This window comes from Taudactylus pleione, unplaced genomic scaffold (genome assembly GCF_031769625.1).
Source record: "Taudactylus pleione unplaced genomic scaffold, aTauple2 ptg000760l, whole genome shotgun sequence".
Classification (NCBI taxonomy): Eukaryota; Metazoa; Chordata; class Amphibia; order Anura; family Myobatrachidae; genus Taudactylus; species Taudactylus pleione.
In genome coordinates, this window is record NW_028285162.1 from 688,472 (window position 1) to 711,046 (window position 22,575).

At 38.9% G+C, this 22,575-nt stretch overlaps 1 protein-coding gene across 1 annotated transcript in view; it reads left to right on the plus strand.

The window, feature by feature from the left end:
• SYNJ2 (synaptojanin 2) overlaps positions 1-22,575 on the plus strand; it is a 215,307-nt gene that overhangs the window by 164,025 nt on the left and 28,707 nt on the right. The window contains exons 11-18 of the mRNA XM_088457429.1: positions 513-678; positions 4,838-5,029; positions 9,297-9,381; positions 10,982-11,122; positions 12,740-12,932; positions 14,324-14,482; positions 16,023-16,179; positions 17,320-17,437. Of these exons, the coding sequence (XP_088313555.1) occupies positions 513-678; positions 4,838-5,029; positions 9,297-9,381; positions 10,982-11,122; positions 12,740-12,932; positions 14,324-14,482; positions 16,023-16,179; positions 17,320-17,437 (1,211 nt within the window). The remainder of the gene's footprint in view (positions 1-512; positions 679-4,837; positions 5,030-9,296; positions 9,382-10,981; positions 11,123-12,739; positions 12,933-14,323; positions 14,483-16,022; positions 16,180-17,319; positions 17,438-22,575) is intronic.

Consider the following 22,575-nt stretch of genomic DNA (forward strand, 5'->3'; position numbering starts at 1 on the left):
CTCTGTTTTTTTAACTTCATTAGTATGAGATATAACAGGGTAACAGGATAAGGTAAAATATCTGCCATATCACAAACTGTTGCTAACAGGACAGTATATTTACTCAATATGTGAAACTGACTTTAACAGATATGCCAACATCCAGTAACAAACGCAAAGTGATCTCCTGATCATACAAAGCTATTTTGACATGCAAAGAAATACAAGACTGCACATATAAAATATAATTGTGCAGCCCTAGCTCCACTTTAATTTGAGTTTATCCTTATTTAAGTGATTTGTGTTCAATCTAGAGATCACTTGACTTTAATTATTTATTTATTTATTACCAGTTATTTATATAGCTCACACATATTCCGTAGCGCTTACAGAGAATAGTTGGCCATTCACATCAGTCCCTGCCCCAGTGAGCTTACAATCTATGTTCCCTGTCACATACACACACACATGTACACTAGGGTTATATTTTGTTGGGAGCCAATTAACCTACCAGTATAATTATTTCGATACAGGTTGGAAAACTCAAAGACGGAGCCCGTACAGTTTCCAGAACCATTCAGACAAACTTCTTTGATGGTGCAAAGCAAGAGGCTATCGATTTACTGCTCATGGGGGATTTCTACAGTGATGGTTATGCAGACAAAGGACGGATGTTAACGAACAGCTCCGATCTACTTGGTAAAATGTGTATGACAATTGCAGAGAAAAACAACAGTAACATAGTATTTCATCAAAAAGTTACAGTAATATATTAATCTCTCTCTCTGTATATATAATATATAATATATATATAAATTAATAAATGGGGCACTCACCAGGTTTATTCATGCATATAAAAACCTGCTGTTTGTTACTCACATAATTAATAGAAGTGCTATTGCTTCTCCAACGGTCGCTCAGTTTAGACGGCCGGCCAACTCTAGGAAAAGTTCTTGTGGTTCCGAACTTCTTCCATTTCCGGATGATGGAGGCAACTGTGCTCATTGGAACCTTCAAAGCAGCAGATATTTTTCTGTACCCTTCCCCAGATTTGTGCCTCGAGACAATGCTGTCTCGAGGCTCTACAGACAATTCCTTGGACTTCATGCTTGGTTTGTGCTCTGACATGCACGGTCAGGTGTGGAACCTTATATAGACAGGTGTATGCCTTTCAAAATAATGTCCAAACAACTGAATTTACCACAGGTAGACTCCAATTAAGCTGTAGGAACATCTCAAGGATGATCAGTAGAAACAGATGCACCTGAGCTCAATTTTGAGCTTCATGGTAAAGGCCATGAATACTTATGTACATGTGATTTCTTAGGTTTTTTTTTTTTATTAAATTTGCAAAAATCGAAAAAAAACTTTTTACACATTGTCATTATGGGGTATTGTGTGTAGAATTTTGAGGACAAAAATTTATTTATTCCATTTTGAAATAAGGCTGTAACATAACAAAATGTGGAAAAAGTGAAGCGCTGTGAATACTTTCCGGATGCACTGTATAGGCAGTATTACTGCATTGAGGTAATATCTCTGGTTTCATTTTAATAGGCAATAGTATGCTTACAATTTCCAAAGGCAATTTTTATATAACTTATATAATAGTTTAAAGTAGACTCTACCTAGAGTGTAAAATGTTGTAGTGTACAGTTTTATTTAGTAGGGGTGAACCGGATGTGGTATGAAAAGTCGACATTCAGAAGGTCGACTTTCTGAATGTTGACTTTCAAAAAGTTAACATGGTTAAAATGTCAACATGTCCAGAATGTCAACATATGTTTTTTTGTTTATTTTAGCCTAAACCTAAAAATATGCAAAAAAAACAACATTATGTAAACATTCCGGTGCCGACGTGTTAAATGTCGACATTCAGAACCTGTCACAATTGTGGTGTCGACATATAGAAATTTAAAACCATAAATTGGAATTAGGGGAGTTTGTTTAGAGAACAAGTTTGTTGCCTTAAAATTGGTGAAATTCATTGGTATTCTGAACAAGCGCACCATTTTTGCGCATCTGAATTCACAGGGTTGGGGCAATGACAACAATGATGTCTGGCTGATACATGCCAGTGGTTATGATAAGGGTTGGGTACGGCATGCAGGCTGTCAGAATCCCGACGCCAGCATCCCGACTGGGTTACAATGCCGACACCTACCGGTAAGTAGGCTACCCCTAAACCTAACCCTCTCCCCCGCAGCCTAAACCTAACCCTCTCCTTCTCCACAGCCTAACCCTCACCCTAGTGCCTAACCCTAACTCCAACCCTCCCCTTAACCCCAATACTTACCGTCGTGATTCAGCTGTCAGGATTCTCGGCACTAGCATTCTGAACGCCAGCATTTCGACTGCCTGGATCATGACAAAATCCCAGTAGTAATATACATAAGACAAACACTGGGCTGTTGAAGGCTTCAGGGAACATGGCAGGTCAGGAAAACAATGCACCCGGGCTAAGTGAAACCCCCAGGAGCACCCTAGGAAAGGATTTTTTAGCATAGTGAACTCTAGAATACTAAGGGGCTGATTCAGAGTTGCAGACAGATCTCTCATCAGACCAAAAGGAGAAAATAGAGATGAGTGCCCAACAATGGAGCACACTATACGGTACAACCTGTACAATTCGGAAACTTTATTTGATAATCTCTCCAAAAATATAGGGAACATAACACTAATGTATGGAAAGCAGAATAAATAGAAGTCTTTTTATTCTGCTTTCCATACATTAGTGTTATGTTCCCTTTATTTTTGGAGAGATTATCAAATAAAGTGTCCGAATTGTACAGGTTGTACAATGAATTAATTGCCCAAACTGATAAATAAAAGGGTCAGAAGTTCCTAATCTCCCATTTAAAAATTATAACAAGAAACATATAAACTAGACATAAGTGAGAAGGAAGGGGCCAACATGTGTGGCTGATAAAGGAGAAATAGTCAAACAAATGAACAGACAACAATGTAACAATTCAAGTGCAAAGCCACTAATAATACAAGACTCTGTTCCATCAGGGCACAGCAATAATTACATTAGAGCAAATCTCTGGTCAGGGCCTGCACACACAGCATCTAGGGATATCTCAGCTACATCTTCATTGCAGCTAAATGAGTGTAACTTGGTGGCACCGAGAATTCACATGTAGGGTAAGTGGTCCATGTGCTTTTAGCTGGAATTGTTGGCTATTCAAAGTGTAGACAGAGGGCCTGATTCAGAGCCGAACGCTCTGACCAGAGCGCTCGCTCTGAATCAGGGCCCTCCTCCATGAAAATGGTGCATCCTCCTGGACGCTCGCATAGCTGTGGGTGACCACCCACAGCTTATGCGAGCGTCCATGATAATGGTCGCGATGGTCAAGACCATGGCGACCATCGGGCTTGCGATGGAGAGCCTGCGGTAGAGTCTCGCTGCCGCAAGCCCTGGAGTGATTTTGTCTCTATTAGAGCCAAAATCACTCCCACTGACAGTGACTAGTGATGTCAGTGGGGCCTGCTTCAGACGGTAGGCGTTCCCATGGGAATGCCTCCGTATGGCAGCCATGCCCCCGGCACGCCCACCAAAGGGGGCGTGCTGTCAATCAACATCGACAGCACGCCCCCTTTGGTGCGAGACCCGGAGCGACGGAGAGCCCGTCGCTATCCGGGTCTCGCGCATGCGCACGACGGAACTCCCTCCGTCGTGCGCTTGCGCAGTGGGGCAACATTGACCCGCTTGCGAGCGTCCTGCGCTCGCGAGCGGGTCTGAATGACCCCCAGAGTTCCTCCTGATTTCAGACCTCTCTTACACCAAGGATAGGTGTAAATGAATGCTGATGGTGATGATGGTTACTTTCAGATGTGGTTGTATTGAGGCAATGTAGCCAAATCTGAATACAGGTGAAGATCTGCATTTATTTCCTGCAGATGTGATTGAACCGTGCAACTCTGAATTATACCTAACATTTTTAGTTAGATGCTAATATTTAGTTAGGAGCTGATTGGTTGACACTTTATCTCCATCCACTTTATCTTTCTCCAAGGCTTAGTACGGAATCGGTATGAAATACCCGGCGGTTCGATTCCCGGCAGCGCCTGGCCGACCACAGCAGAGTTCCCGGCAGCGGAAGCCCGACAACGCTGGAAATCCCAATCGGCATTTCACCCTCCCCGGGATATGACAGTCGGGAAGCCGGCTGCCGGTATTAAGGAAGCCGGCATCCCGATTGTATACCCTTAGTACATCTATCCCATGTCTGATAGATGCTCCATCTCTGGGTAACCCTTAATGAATATGTAGGTTATAAGAATATTGTCATGTCTGAATAGAATGTGCGAACACAGAATAGACCAACATTTATTTGACTATCAAAACAATAATCCGGAATATGGAGCCATGTTGCTTGTATGTCTTTTTCATCACATCAAATGCCTTTTTTTCCTTCACTGAATGAGACTTATTTATTGAGGAAATACCTAATGACAAAGAAATCAATACATTCAAAAGGTGGAACAGAGGTTAGCATTGCCTGACAGCACTTGCTTGGGTCATGGGTTTGATTCCAACTAGGGCCCAGTTTGTGTAGAGTTTCTATGTTCTCCTTGTTGTGGTGGCGCTTGTGTCTGGGTGCTCTGGTTTCTGCTTACACTGCAAACAAATACTGGCTTATAGCAAAAGTAACTCTAGTGATGATGTGTGGTAGTGAATACAGCTTGTAATCTCCTTTCGGACTATATGTGAATACATATTCTCTGTAAAGCATTTAGTAAAATGTAGGTACTACAAACACAACTGGCAATAAAGAGAAGGTGACACATAACTTAAGGTAAAACGGCTATATTATTCACATAAGTAATAACAAATGTCTGTATAATTCCACAGTGAATCCAAGTGTTTTAAAAGCCATGTCAGAACGCCAGTTTGAGTTTACAAATTTTAAAAGGACTCGTGTTGCCATGGGAACCTGGAATGTAAATGGAGGAAAGCAGTTCCGGAGCAATATCCTTAGTACAAGTGAGCTCACAGACTGGTTACTTGATGCTCCCCAACTATCTGGAATTCCTGATTTACAGGGTGAGTGTACATTGGTAATGTGAGCTGAATTACAGGGTGAGTGTATATTGGCAATGTGAGCTGAATTACAGGCTGAGTGTACATTGGTACTGTGAGCTGAATTACAGGCTGAGTGTACATTGGTAATGTGAGCTGAATTACAGACTGAGTGTACATTGGTACTGTGAGCTGAATTACAGGGTGAGTGTACATTGGTAATGTGAGCTGAATTACAGGGTGAGTGTACATTGGTAATGTGAGCTGAATTACAGGGTGAGTGTACATTGGTAATGTGAGCTGAATTACAGGCTGAGTGTACATTGGTACTGTGAGCTGAATTACAGGGTGAGTGTACATTGGTAATGTGAGCTGAATTACAGGGTGAGTGTGCATTGGTAATGTGAGCTGAATTACAGGCTGAGTGTACATTGGTACTGTGAGCTGAATTACAGGCTGAGTGTACATTGGTAATGTGAGCTGAATTACAGGCTGAGTGTACATTGGTAATGTGAGCTGAATTACAGAGTGAGTGTACATTGGTAATGTGAGCTGAATTACAGGGTGAGTGTGCATTGGTACTGTGAGCTGAATTACAGGCTGAGTGTACATTGGTAATGTGAGCTGAATTACAGGGTGAGTGTACATTGGTAATGTGAGATGAATTACAGGGTGAGTGTGGATTGGTAATGTGAGCTGAAAGTTCAAAAGGAGACACTGCGCCAGCCATAGGGGGTCGTAAGTGTTGAAGGTGATCACGATGGTGCACCAGTGGTGGAGAGTTTTAGTCCACCGGCGGATTTGCACTGTCCGCCGGTGGACTCAAACTTGCAATTTCCGCAAGTATACAAGAGGAAGTCTGAAACTTATCGAAGCTTCAAATCTGAAATAATTTGCAGCGGTGCTTGCATTAGTGCCTACCTCTGAATGAGGACCTATGTGCTGATTTTCAGGGTGAGTGTGCTGATTTATTTTAGTTTTAAAATGGAAAAGCAAAACCATATGCAGTGCAATATCGTATGAGTGATAAAACTTGCAAATCCACCTTCCTCAATAGTCATGCATTTAAAAGCTATTGCTTAAAAACGTATTAATGTTACTACTGTCTCAAAAAGGGCACACTAATACTCTACTGCTGCAGTAGAAAGATAATTAATTGAAATCATATTTGTTTGTTTTTATTTATGCCCACTAAATTATGTACATGCTACTGTCTGCTAATCCTTAATTTCAGTATATTGATAGATGCCAGCTATTGCATACAATTTTGTGTATCTTCTTATCTGCTGCCTTGTATTCTACTGTACCTTACTGCCCAACTTCCCTCTTTATTATTTCTATTACAACTACCATTGCTTGAACAAGCAGCTAAGATAAACCACTCATCTACCAGTAAGAAGACTTAAGGGACATACACACGAGACAATATCCTTGAATGATATGAGGAATAACGATATTGTTCAACGAGATATCGTTCATATAGTTCCGTGTGTATGCAATGAACGACCAACGATGCACGCTCCTGCTGGACGATAACGATATCTTCGGTCGTCCGTACATGTAGGCCAATTTGGACGATATCGTCAAGAATTCAAAGATATGGCAGGATGACTTCACTGAAAGATATCTATCAGTGTGTACACCCAATATCATTTGTCCTGCACTACAGAAAGTTCAAGGGAAATTTTTCACCAATATCGTTCATACAGGACATCGTCCAGTGTGTATGCTGCTTTACACTTGTACATTGTTTATAGATGAACAGTATGCTTCTAATCTTAGGGCTGATACAAAGTTGGAGATAAGCTAGTTTTCGTAAGGTAATATAGATTTTTTTCACACTATGCATGCTAAGAAATGGTCTGAAAACTCATGCAAGATGTGTTAATTCAGAACTGGATGCATCTTGCACTTATTACCCTTATGACTAGCATAGTGGGACACTTAGATAAGGGGTGTTCTGACATATTGAAATTACTGTAAGGGTGTGTTCATGAAGCTGTGATCTTTCAGAGCTGGAGTCCGGCACCCATACATCTGCCTTCAGCAGCTGTATTGGTTGTAATAACTTGAAGTTACACTAGGGTTTGAGCAAGCAGCTCAACTGGGATGGGTACGGGATGCCTGCATTCGGGAACCCGGCGGTCAGAATCCCGAAGCCAGCATCCTGGCAGGGTTAGAATACCAACACTGTCTGTCGGTATGCTAACCGTCCCTCCTCGATGCTTAACCCTAACCCCTCCCCTGCCCTTCTGCTCCACGGGAGGTTTCTGTCCTCCCTGAGCTCGCCTTACATACATGTGTATATATGTGAATGCCTAAACCTAACCTCCCCTTCCTGCACCCTAAAGTTAACCCACCTCCCTTGGTGCCTAACCCTAACCTCCCCCTAGTGCCTAACCCTCCCCCTAACCCCGGTACTTACCTTCTGGATTCCGGCGGTCGGGATACCAGCGACGGGATTCTGACAGGTGTTGGGATTCAGGCACCGGCATTCTGACCACCGGATTCCCTTCCGACGGTATTTTAACCGCACATCGCTCAACTAGCTAACTGCTTTTGATTGGCTACTTGTAGGCTCACCCACCATGCAGTTAATGCAGATACATAATAGCTAATAAGAGATTGTTTGCTACCACCACAGCTGAGTGCACTTAACTAATTGCTCTTGGATATTCAAACTCAATTAAGTGGCTGATTCTTTGCGGGATCAGTTGATGTAGTTTGTTGTGCTTTGCAAAATTGTGATTTTTGACATTGTTACTGTGCATTATCTGACAGCAGATAGTTTTTCATAGTGTTTCTTATGTATGCAGTACTTCATATGTAATGCTGCTGTCACTTATAATCAACATATCCCCCTGGAGGCGCTATACAAATAAATATTAATGAGTCTTAGGAAGTGTACTATAAAAGAAACAATAATAAAATATTGCAATACAGGTTGAATCTCCGATATCCAAAATGCTTGGGACCAGGGGTATTTTGGATAATGTAATATTCCGTATTTTGGAATATTTGCTTATCATAATGAAATATCTTGGGAATGGGACCCAAATATACACACAGAATGCATTTATGTGTTATATACACCTTATACACACAGCCTGCAGGTCATTTTATACAATATTTTCAATAATTTTGTGACTCAAAGTTTGTGTACATACATGAAATTCAGTTATTTTTCATATACACCTTATACACACAGCCTGAAGGTAATTTTATAATTTATTTTTAATAATTTGTGCCTTAGACAAAGTTTGTGTACATTGAACTATCAAAAATTAAAGGTTTCATTATCTCAGTCAAGCCCAAATTATTCTGTATTTCGGAATATTCCGTATTTCGGAATATTTGAGATATGGGAGACTCAACCTGTATATTAAATTAGAAATAGTTAAAAATAAGTATGAAAATAATGGGCAATTCTTCTGCATTGGTGATGTATACTAGTTTCTTCTCACTTATACTGCAGTATGTCCACCATCATACCAATGTTAATCCAGCCACAGGGCCAGCATTTCACCACTACCAGCCTCCATTCTTTGAGCTCCACCTTAGGCTGCCATTTGGCTCTATCACAGCCACTTGTAGAGCTTTTTAAGAGGCTACAGTTTCATACCTCCTGGCATTTAAACATTCAAAATCTGAACTAAATTAACTGTTCGATCCACCTAAACTGCCAACCAATTTCCCACTTTTGGGCGACCGTCCGTCCCTCTTGAGGTTCTCAAATGTGGAATGTCCTACCAAAATCGAGACAGTTTAGAGGTATGTAGTTTCTACAGAGTTAGGACCTTGTTCTCATGGGCGGAGGGCCCGTGTGCAGCCTCCGTTTGGACCCACTCCTCCCTAACCGGTGGACCCACCCCTCTGTCACTGGAACTGTGAGGTGCAGACCTCTGGAAACATGGCGCTTGTTTCCGGTGATGTTTGCGGCAGACGGAAAGCTAAGTATTGTGAATGGGTGCAAGGTGTGCAGTGTGCGCCCCCATGGAACACACACCTTGCACCCATTATAGGTATGCCCATGCTTGTTCTGCTGAGGTCACTTAATATACATACAAGAGAACATAGTATATATACTGTATATATAGGTGCACACATACTACTGAAAGTGAAACGCTAAGAAAATAAGCACCGTTCTGATGCTGTAAAAGTTACAGCATTAGAGATTTCTGCATTTTTTTATTTGTTTTCCTTCTTAGGAACATTTGTAAAGGTTTGTATAGAGTAGCAAATGTAAAATGTTAATGTTTATATTGTATTGATTTTTGTGTTTTGCTCTTAGGTGATCAGAGCAGCCCTCCCGACATATTCGCCATAGGATTTGAGGAAATGGTTGAACTAAATGCAGGAAACATTGTCAGTGCCAGGTTAGTGATGTTCTCAAAAGTTAAAAATGTAACTACAAATTAAAGTTATTTTAAAGGGACTATTCAGATGATATTTAATTGGTTTAAGGTTTAAACTAACGAAGCATAAGTTTATCAATTTATTTATTGCGTAATATGTTATTTTGTTTATGTGCATCAGGGGCAGTCTCTATTAAATCTTTATAGGTAGCTGTTCTCTGTGGTTCTCAGCCATTTGGTCTAACTGAAAGCTTAAAAGTGCCTGCTTGTATAGCTGAATGTCTAAGCAGTTGTTTTGCACCCTATGCTTTAATTATTTTCAGGCAGTGTTCGGTGTTTACTGTTATCACAGTCGGAAACAAGATATTTACAATGCAGTAGCACCCTAACAATACTACTGTCGTTACCGGCAAATGCCAAGGAATTATAAACAACACATGTGAGCGACCTACTCTTGTCAAAGTGCTTGTACTAATAACATAGTCTGAGCTCTAATCATTGAGAGTACCATCATTTGAACACATATGCAAATATTGAATTTTAACAAAAATGTAGCAGAAGTTACCCCAGCCCTTCAGACAGAGAATACATTCCATGAGAAGCCAATACTATTATTCTAAGGCAGCTGAAGATCTCACATGGGTGTAGCACTCCTTCTCTCTTTTTTCTGGTGATCCTATTACAGGTATATGCATATCTGTATTTATTATTGATGGTTCTTACTGGTGTTTGTGCACAGCCGTCCTACAGGACTTCACATGAGAGCTGTATCATTGCAAATTACTCTCTTGCAATATATACCATAGTTTTTTTACATTAAAAACCTAATAATCCAAAATAAAAACTGTAGATTCAAAATTAATAAATATAAAATACTTAGAAATAAATACACTGATGAGAACCAAAAATACACAGAAAAAAATACCCTGAATGAGAACCATTTAGTGTATGCTACCAGTGTGACTTTGCTACAGGTGTACAGTGCCCAAGTACAGTTTAGACCAGACTGCCAGTTGCTCTAGTCTTTTGGATTTATTTACACTCCGACCCTCTATTAAACCAAAAATTATTACTCACAAAAGTTGAGGTGTGACTGCTTAATTTATGACCACTGAAATTTGTAGTTATTGTGTATGTGTGTACATATGTGAATGTGTGTGTGTATACATGTGTATGTATATGTAAAGTGTGTGTATGTATACATATATATATATATATATATATATATATTTTACCCTCCAATGGCAGCATTAATGCAGAAAAGATCCACTCTATACAAGTGTGTTTACCACTGTTTCAATGGTCCTTAATACATTTTCGTCAAAATATATATATATATATATATATATATATTTGTATATTGTCTTTTGTGATGATGAGGTCCTGATGACGGGGCTGCGGCCTTGAAACGTCGACCCAATACACGATTCATTTGATTAATTCCTCTGAGTGCCAGTTTTCTTTTGGATACGGTGTGTATATATACATATATATATATATATATATATATATATATATAAATATAATATTGTGAGTGTGTGTATATATAATATAGATCTAAGGCCAATACATAACTCTTTGAGATGATTTACCATATACGTACTATTTAATTTATTTACAGCACAACAAATAGGAAAATGTGGGCTGAGCAGATACAGAAGGCCATCTCCAGAAATCATCGATATATATTGTTGACTTTCGGGCAACTTGTGGGTATCTGCCTCTTTATTTTTGTAAGGCCATTCCATATGCCATTTATCAGGTACAGTATTCTTATCACAGCTAACATCACATTTTTGTTTTTTTGTAACTGATGTATATGTAAATATTTAATACTTTTTACATATCGAATTTGAATAGAAAAGCAGGTGATCCTTATCTGGATGAGATAAATAGATGATGCAAATGTTCTGAACAGTACCATTCTTTTGCTAGGGAAACAAATACATGAATACATAATGTTGTGTACTTGTGCATCTCAATCCCAACAGCGCCTTTGTGCATATACTTGTGTAACGTATGTGCCTTAGGAGTTGTAGGGATTTTCGTGCACGCGCAGTAGGAAAAGATCACTCAACTATGTAAACACCGCACTGTGTGTGGCTCTCAATTAGGCCTAAAGTATATTATGCCGTAACAAATAAAATGTTATATATTCTACAGAATATACTGTATATGTAGCACCACTCCTCTTTTCAATATTCAAATGAACACTGGGTGTAATCAAGCAGTATCAGAGAAGTATAGTGATTTATGAGCCATACCACTGCAGGCAGGGACAAATTTGTAGTTTAAAAAAACCTAGAAAATTGTCCAGAAATCATTCACGTATATGGGCAATGCAAGCTTTCAGGACACAAAGGAATGGATGATCCTGTCCAATACTGTTACAAATATCAACTTACAATTACCTAATTCTCCCTATAGACTACATATTCTCATCAGAATCTGCTATGAGTCTCTTATCTGCACCTCCTTTCTCTACTTCCAATGTAGTAATGTTTTTAGGTTTCATTTTTTTTTTTTGCGTTGTTCTAATTTTCAATCTATACTTGTACATTTGTTACTTATATTTGTACTTATGTGATTTATATTTGTATGTTGTGATATGTTAAATTATATTGTATTTCTGTGATTTGTATGTGGACTGTTAGTTACTGTGGAAGTTAGGGTGCATGACAAATAAACGGTGATGATTATAAATAGTGACTCAGAGACCCGACACTACAATTATAAATAGCGACTCAGAAAATGAAACTACAATTTTAGACTTTGTGATATTTACATGTTGAAATTCTTGCAACGACCGTGCCCTCTTCATCCATTTATTTATTTATTTATTTATTTATTGTTTAATGTAATCCAGGGAAGAAATGTGTTTTCACATGATTACGTATTCTAGTATGGTGATTTTAATTACCGATTGGAGCTCACATATGAAGAAGTTTTTTATTAAGCATCAGGACTGGAAAAAACTGTTTGAATTTGAATAGGTTTATAGTATTTCATAATGAAGAGTGGCTTGCTGATGTTTTTAATTAAGTAACTAGAGGTAGGAAATATAAAATGTGTGCTCCAAAAGTGGCAGCTCTCATTAGGTGTATTTACAAATATATAAATCCAGATATAGAAAATACAAACAACGTATTACCCAAACTTATGCCCACAGTTTTCTCGCTAATTAAAGAAAAAGCTTAAATTATATTTAAAGGTTTTGTTTTCCATCATAAGTCATTTAAGATAATTACATTATTCACAGATTAAATATTTGTTTTGTAATATCAGATAGAAAATAATGTAACAGGGTGTATAGTGAGCCCTTGCTACTGAATACAGTCCACATTGTCAGTATATTTCTCTATGGTCATGTTTCTGGCAGAGATCTGGCGATGGACACTGTGAAGACTGGTTTGGGAGGAAAAACTGGGAACAAAGGAGCTGTGGCCATTCGTTTCCAGTTCTACAGTACAAGTTTTTGCTTCATATGTAGTCACTTTACTGCTGGTCAAACCCAAGTAAAAGAACGAAATGAGGATTACAAAGAGATCACCCAGAAAATAAGCTTCCCCTTGGTGAGTGCTATATAGCTTATTATGGTTATGGGTGACTGAACCTCACAGGAATATTACATCATTTTAATAATGTCGCAAGATTTTGTATATTTGAGCTTTGTTTTCCCAGTGTCACCTAAGGGCTCCTCCAAGTTGTATTATCAATTATGAATTCAGTTATGTTTTGAGAAGGGTAATATTTACTGAGCAATGAACCATTTCTAAGCAATAGTATTATTATTTACTAAAACTTAAATACTTTTTTATACCACACTATTTTGTTCTCCTATGGGGTCAATCACATAAGGTACTAGTTACAGTCGCAACGGTGTGGAAACGGCGCCAAAAACAGCTCAACTCTCCATCCTCGTGGCCTGATCTGTTCCTGGACTCGCAAATTTTTGTACACAGCCCTATGGGGCTGCAAACAAAAATCTGCAAGACTGAAGCTACCATAAATGCAACTAATAGGATTGACCTCTATACAGATGTGTCCATCTACATCTTACTTGTGCGTTAAACAGCTCTTCAAGTCGTGCCATGCCATGACTCTGTAGTGCTGAGCATCTATTTGTGCAACTTTTTACATTTAAATGCGTCTTATTCACAAAGCGATAAGAATAGAACACACAAGCAACTTTTGCTGATTAAAAATACTGTACCGTAGTATTTTGCATGCCAATACACCCACTTGTGCATCTTATTTGCATCACTTTTCGAATGAGACGCATTTGAAAGTAAAAAGTCACATGAAAGTCGCTCAGCGATACTGAGTCACGCAGCAGTCACATGTTATGATTAACACGACTTGTAGCACACGGAGGTAAGATGTATGCGGACACATCTGTATGTGTGTGTGTATCTCTCTTTCTCTCTCTCTCTCTCTCTCTCTCTATATATATATATATATATATATATACACAGTATATAGAGTTTCTATATATATTTCTATGTCTCTCTCTTATATTTATCATACCTTTTTGTACTGTTTTGGTATTTTTTTTTTCTTTTCTTAAATACATTACTTAAAAACAATACATTACTACTTGACGATATACATATATATCATTTGATATGATGCCTTTTGGTCAGTTTTGGTACTTTGTTTTACTTCATTTCTTTAATACATTACTCAAAGACAACAAGAATGTATTTCAGAATTTCAATGAATAGTGCTAATATTGTGTTCTTTTTGTTATCAATTAAATATAGAAAAAATTTAAACCGCTTATTTGCAGTACTATATATAAATAAGTATTACAAAATTGCAAAATGTCATTTATTTAATTTTACATACTGTAGAATGACACTACAATTTTAGACTTTGTGCTATTTACATGTTGAAATCCTTGCAAAGCCAGTCATCTTCACTCATGTTTTTTGTTTTTGTTTTTTTGTGTAATGTAATCCAGGGAAGAAATGTATTTTCACATGATTATGTGTTCTGGTGTGGTGATTTTAATTACCGGTTGGACCTCACATATGAAGAAGTTTTTTATTTTATTAAGCGTCAGGACTGGAAAAAACTGTTTGAATTTGATCAGCTCCAACTTCAAAAGTCCTGTGGAAAAGTATGTATTTTGCTACATAAAACTATCTTTACAGGTTTCTTAACTGTTATACTGTTATTTTAACACACAATGTAACTTTTTTAAAGGCAGGTTGTACAAATATTTTAGGAACTGGAAGATAAAGTTCACATGTCAGTCAGACTATTGAGAAATTAGAAGTACATTCAGGTAACTTTAGCGTAACAATGGAAATGTTTTAGTAGGACACATGATAGCATAGCATGTTATTACTGAAAACAGTTTTGTTTGGTTGGAAAATGAAAGAATTGCAGAATTCATCGAATTACTTGAATATTACATTTCCGTAATGTACGTTCCACAAATAGGTCTTTTTTTATTTCTGATTTTTCTAGTATTGTTTTAATATTCTTTTTAATACCTAATGATTATTGTTTATACATCATCAAACTTCCCAATATTGCCAAGGAAATTAGTATATACTGTACAGAACTCCATTGGGAAGACAGGGGCAGATGTACTAAGCTCTGGAAAGTAATAAATTGGAAAGTGATAAACTACCAACCAATCAGCTCCTAACTGTCATTTTTCAAACACAGCCTGTAACATGACAGTTAGGATCTGGTAGTTTATCACTTTCCAGAGGTTAGTACATCTAGTACCCTATAAATATGGTCTACCAAGTTCCATTATGAGGGTGAAACATAACAGGAGGATACTGGTAGTTTCACGTAAAAAGAAACTCCCTTGCAAGCTAATGTTTGCAGCAACTGTATAGCCAGATGACTAGTTATATTGTTCAGATTATATTACTAAGTTATACTAGTTAAGATATGTTGATGAGTGATGGCCCATCCTACTCTAAATCATTGTATATTCTTTAGATGTTGTTATTTATAAAAAATAGTTGTTTAGCTGAAGTTCTTAAGGCTAAATAGAAGAGATAACGGGTTAACTAATTTAGCTTTATTTTGAGACAACTTGGAAATACTCTGCACCCAGGAGAGATGGAAGTAATGTACCTAGTACTGTCACAGGAAAGGGTTATATCTGAATTCCAGTAGGTGCATTCTCATTAAAATAAAGCACATATAAACAATCATATAGTAAGAAAGTATCAGCAAAATAATGCTGCTTGCTGACTGTGTGGCCCACTGTCATTCTCTTAGTGAGTAATACAGAATTAAGTATCATTATAAACTCTGTATTATGTGATAATGGAGGTAAGATGTAGAGTGAGAGTCACGATGTGCAATAAAAGCATACATTAACATCATAACCGTTCTAAGCAACATAACTGCTATGAACTTGATAAGTATGAAGAGAAAAGTATTATACACTGTTTATTATTGTAGGTGAAACCTCAAGTGTTGCATGAAAGACACCAGCACTGAGGCAGCTATGTTGTGGAAAGCTTAAAGGAAACCTTTAGTCCCATCATGAAGTTTACAATATACAGAACTATAAGTGGTATAAAACTTGCATTTGGTATATAAAGCATACAGAAGTCCATTGCATTGTACCATTTTTCTATCATCAGATAGCATCCTTTTTAAACCATATTCATTATTTTTCTCTATAGATATTTAAAGATTTCTATGAAGGTACAATTCACTTTGGGCCAACTTACAAGTATGACATTGGTTCAGAAGCATATGACACAAGTGAAAAATGCAGAACCCCAGCTTGGACGGACAGAGTATTATGGTGGAGAAAGAAATTACCATTTGAGAAATCAGGTACTAGCCTATTTACTTGGTTAAGATAAGATTATTGCAGTCAATGTTCCAGTAATTCAAAGCAGTAAAGCCCACACACCTTCATGTACATGTCTTGGTGGTAGCTCTATTATATAAGCCAACAAATATTTTAGTTTTTAAAGAGGATCCACCCACAACACATTGTTGGTAAGAACATTGATGGAGGGACTAGAAAATGAAGGTCATTTTATAGCACATAAATAAGTAGCTAAGCTAAGCAATAAATGCATACAATTATATATGGGTAGTTTTTGGTTTGTTTCTAAGCCATAAAATGTAAATTTACATTGAGGGGTCCACTTTAACAATTTTAATGCTTCAGCATCTAAAACTAAATTAATTTGTTTTTCCAGAAAAGTTGTTTTCAGTGGTGTAAGGATAAATACAAAATGTTACTTATTGTGTATGGACCATTGGCTGCATCTGCCAGGGTCCTAGATAGCTGCACTGAGCTCATGCCACTCTGCTCTCTACTTTTCCCCCTGGCGGAGTGGAATTCAGTGTTTAAATGTGCACTTATACATGAATAGCATGTTTACCGGGGAGGGTCATTAACTACAGCTTGGCCAGTTTGAAGCAAGCCAAGCACTCAAAGTAGCTAGCAGAATAGCATGGAACAATTGTAGGTGAATGGCCGTTACATCCTTAAATGATTTTAAATGATGTAGTTGCACAATGTGGGACTCTGTCACAGTGATTTCAAAGAAGTAGACAAGTACTGGTCAGAGTAACAAAAATTAAAGTTTATACTGAAAAATTTCTCTAGTTTGGAAATATAATACTAGTGGTTGAAGCTGGATCTTTCCACATATAGCATCCAAATAATATGTATAGACAACTGTCCTATACACTATGCTTAAAATACTTTATAGCATGTTATTTTGTGACAAGCATCAATGAAATGTACTTTGCCTGTAATGCAACATGGCATTGGATTACCATGATAAAACACCAAATTGCCATGATATAAAGTATTATTTTACAATGGTAAGCATGTGCCATGTTTTCATACTGGGTAGAACCTGCTTTGCTTCCGCAATTAAAAATTGCTTGTAGAACGTCATATTTACAGTCATGCCCTAACATCTTTTATTACATGTGCTCAAAATCCACATGTAGCTGGAGACCTTAATCTTCTAGACAATGATCTGGATTTCAGTACTAAAATAAAACACACATGGACTCCTGGTGCACTCATGTATTATGGTAGAGCAGAGATTCCGGCATCTGATCACAGGTACTCTCTCTCCTACATATGGTCAGTTTTAAAAATATTTAAATCAAAGTATAAAATGTGTATTACTTAACTTTCAACATTTCTTTGTTTTTAAATACTGTTCTATGCAGATGTTAGTGGTGGGAGTTTTGTCCTCTTTTTTTTCCCATTATTATGCTCACTTTTTTCTTGTACAGGGGTGAGCGGTTAACACACTATCATGTTAATGACAAAATGCAGATTATTATTATTATTACATTTTATTTATAGGTCGCCACAAGTGGTCCACAGCGCCTTACATACGTCAATACGTAGGACAGTACGTACAGGGTACACAGAACATTATAATACAGATCACTTTAATGTCCTGGCAATAGATAGAGAAAGACATATGTAATGGAATTTTGTATATGTTCTATTTTTATACTTATGTTTATGCATATGTCCAGAATATATGTATAAAATATTTTAAACAAAACCATGAGTAATAAAATTGAGCTTTCATGTTCAATATTTGCTGTTCTTCAATAGAAAATATGTGAACCAGATGACATTTTAAGTAAAAATTATTTAAGGATACAAAGAATTCTCAGTGGGTTTACAAACTTCTTGTCACATAGCATTATAGTAAGAATATATATACATTCACATACACACACTACAGTACATGTCCATAAAATCAAGCATACACCCATGCATTCTCCATGTTTATAGTCCATTATTAGCAAAATAGGTTGTACTGAAAAGCCCATCGACTTTTCATTGTTATAGGATGCCACCTTATCAAAAAGCACACCTTTCCTTTTGAGCTTACTTGGTTCTAAGGTAGAACCCCAGTTCAGTATAGGCAGCAGTTTGGCTTCAGAAGCACCCCAAGTTGTGGTCACTACTTATCAGCAAGCTAGATGGTCAAATTTGTGCCCTGCTAGAGCTGTGTTGTCAACTGGAAATTACGTTTTTGTGAAGTGTACACACTGTCTAGGAGCAACAGCAACACTACTGCAATGCAAAAGGCCACATAAACTCACAGAACTTGGCCGTTGAATGTATGTGTATATAGCAAGCAAGCAAGGTCCACACAAAAACTGTAGTTTGACTCTGGAGCAGTGGAAACTTGTTCTCTGCATCAGCATCTGGGAGTCTGATGGACCAATCTACGTCTGTTTGATGCCAAGAGAAAGCGTTCTGCCAGAATGCGTACTGCTATCTGTAAAGTTGTATGGAAAATAAAAAGTAGTCTGGAAGGAAAATAACAATAATACAGCAAACCATTACATTCTAGAAGATTGTGTGCTCCAAACTTTGTGGTAGTTGACAGTTTGGGGAAGCCCTTTTCTGTTTAAGCAAGATAATGCCCCAATGCAATACACAAGGTTAATCAAAAAATGGTTTGCCTAGTTTGGTTTAAAACAGGATGGTTTTTCCATTTATATCTTGGGGCTATATTGCTGAAATGTAGTTGCTGCTTGTCATCACACATACTGTTGTACTTTGAAGTTTCTCTTTCCAGTTGCTGGACCTCTATCTTGGACCATTTCAGTTTTTTTGGGAGACTTTATCTGACAACTTGTAATCATAATCATGTGCAAATGCTAAAAGTTTTGGCAAACAACCACTTGTCTGAGACAGTTTATTGAGACCAGTATTCCCACACCATTCCCAATAGCCCATCTTGTTCTCCAGAGGAGCCATCACCTCATTGGCTGGCTCACCCTCTTAAATTCATTTTCACCCATTTTACCTGCTTTAGCTATTCAGGCAAAGACTCAATAACTGTTTTTGAGTTTCTGAACTTGAGCTTCATATACTTGCACCGTCTCATCCTAATGCTGGGTACTCACCTGAACGATTGATTGGGGGGGGGCAGGCCGAACCTGCGATTTGGTAACTGTTCTGCACATACACACTTACCAATCCGCCGTCAGACATGCCTAGCTGCAGGAACCTGTAGTGACGTATTTGTCGGCGGTTACTGCAGCAGGCATATGGGTCTGTCGTACACATAGGCAGATGTATCAATATATCTGCACAGCCGATGTGATATGTCTGTAAACGTCGTTTACAGACCTATAGGCTGTATACACAAGCCGATGCACTTAGCGATATATCGTTCGTTGACTGTACGAATTATATCTCATAATGTGTACCTAGCTTTAGAGCTGACCTATTACCGGTATTTCATCTCCTCACAAAGGTGCTTATTGTCAAGCTATTGCCAGTGCTCATTATCACAAGCATATACTTCTGCTCAGGTACGTTCTACTGGGTATTTGTCAGAAAGTGTTTTATGCTCACATGGTCTTTTGCTCGCAGTCTTTGTTCCATCCCTTGCGTCTTCTATTGTAGAGCATTTTCCTGACAGTTGAAGTTGCTGAAGACTACCCCTTGTCATTTTTTCCATCATTATCTTTCAGTGTCCAATGGTAGTGTGTATGCACAGTGCCCACCATTTTCAGTTGTATGTTCTGCACCCAGCAAAGGGATAAGTGCAAGTGTCGCTGATGGAGAGGACAGCTGCTCTTGCAGCTGGGTCGTGGTGTGATCACACAGATGTGTACAACTCAGAATACAAAGTATAGTCACATAAGACTTATGATCGCTACCGACAACTCCTTTTTACTCAGTTCTTTGAGAGTGTCAGCTAAGTTTATAAGTTTAACTTCATATTCTGTATGCTTTATTGTAAGGCGATCTTTTTCTAATTTATACACCTCAAGCCTTGCTGATATATTCTACCTGATAGATCTGTGTACATTAATTATAATAATATATGTGATTATGTGCCTAATACATTCACTTTAATTCCCATCTCGAGTCCTCAAACACCCCTAACATTCCAGGTTTTAAGGATATCTGTGGTTGATTGCAGGTGTTTTAATTTGGAACCTCAGTCATTTTTGATTCAACTACCTGTGCTCAAGCATAGATATCCTTAAAACCTGATCTGTAATGGGGGCCTGGCGAAAAAAATTGGGAACTACTCCTTTGACAATTTAATGACAGTGTTTATCATCACCACTTCATAATGCCTGTAGTTTTCTAGTCAGAAACCAGTGTTCTAAGTTGCCCACCTAATTCTACTGTTAGGACCTGATTCATTATGGATCGTAACTGCAACAACATAAGCAGATCGGCCGATGGTGGAATGCACCGCAGTGCACGTGCGTGGGTTTGCATTGCGATTGCACTGCGATCAACTACGCAGATAGAAAGACATTGCAGACCAAGGGATGGAACGTCAGCGTTTGGGGGTAGTGATGGGGGAGTAGTAGGAGAAACACAGGCGCGCCTGTCCGTTTGAACGCCGTTGAATGGGTGTGCATAAATTAGCCACTGCGACGTTCCCGATGTATATGCAGGACTGCAAGGTATTACGGATGTGAGATAGTGGTAGTGGGCATCTCTATGTTGGCTGTGCCTAGGCTTTGTGATAGCATTCATTAGCATATTTTCGCAGCAGACCTGCTTGCGTAATAGCAGCCGCGATCGTGATCCGTAATGAATCAGGCCCTTATCCGCTATAAATTGAAATATCTAAATAGTTCTCTATATATATATATATATATATATATACTCGAATATACTCGAGTATAAGCCGAGTTTTTCAGCACAAAAAATGTGCTGAAAAAGTACCCCCTCGGCTTATACTCGAGTCAAGTGTAGCGCTGACCGGACGGAGTTCGGTCAGCGCTACACACTGCCAAACACACAGCCGCCGGAGCCGGCAACTGCGTGTTTGGTGTAATCAGCAGCCGCTGAGAGTCTGTCAGACTCTCAGCGGCTGCTGCTGCTGCTCCCACTGCGGGAGCCATCTTCCGGCTCCCGCAGTGGGTGATGGGAGACACGTCGTCATGACAACGTCTCTCCCATGCAAAGCGGCCGGAGGAGCGGACAGCGGCGGGACCAGGAGCGGGAGCTTCAGGTAAGTGATTTTTTTTTTTTATTCTTGTCACGTCTCTCTCTACTGGGGGGGGGGGGGGACTACAGGGGGCACTACCAGGGGGTGATTAATACAGGGGGCGATTACTACAGGGGGCATTTTCAGGGGGCGATTGCTACAGGGGGCACTAAAAGGGGGGATTACCACTGGGGGAACTACCAGGGGGGGATTACTACAGGGGGCACTACCAGGGGGGGATTACTACAGGGGGGATTACTACGGAGGGCACTAAAAGGGGGGATTACCACTGGGGGAACTACCAGGGGGGGATTACCACTGGGGGAACTACCAGGGGGGGATTACTACAGGGGGCACTACCAGTGGGGGATTACTACAGGGGGCACTAAAAGGGGGGATTACCACTGGGGGTACGACCAGGGGGGGATTACTACTGAAGGCACTGAAAGGGGGGATTACCACTGGGGGCACTACCAGGAGGGATTACTACTGGGGGCACAACCAGGGGGAATTACTACTGGGAGCACTACCAGCTGCTGCCATTTCCCACACTAGGCTTCTACTCGAGTCAATAAGTTTTCCCAGTTTTTTGTGGTAAAAGTAGGTACCTCGACTTATATTCGGGTCGGCTTATACTCGAGTATATACGGTAAGTAAGCATATAAGTAAGCATGTAGCTGGAATAATGGTTCAAAATAGATAATTTAATTACTTGCCTAATTATAAATACTTGCGGTATATTACCAAGGGGTGAAAAATGTGGTGTTTTCTAGTTTGTGGCTACGTTCGCTACAAGGATATTTTATTAATGCGTGCGCAAGAAACTGCTGCTTATTTATTGCGTCTGAGTCTTAACAGAGATGCTGAAGTTTCTCTTCCTATAGAGATGTGCTTTGCTCATGTAATCTTCTGTAGAGTAAAAATGTGCACTATACCTTACTGAGTTATGCTGGGCATACACAGCCAGATAAAATGTCTGTCAGACCGACAAACATTTTATCTGGCTGGCTGCCAGCCGCAGATGTCAGGTGAATCCCAGCAGTTCATAGCAATCCACACATCACAATAATATGTTGCCTGAGGGGCCAGTACTGCCAGGGAGTCTCATTGTTACTTTTATCTTTCAAATGAACAATTTATTGCAAGAATCTGTTATAGAGAAGGGAAAATATATGAATGTTATATGACTCTTACACAAAAAAAACTTATTTTTGAAATACACAGCCTTATGGTTACACCTACTGCCCAGAGATATCAAATA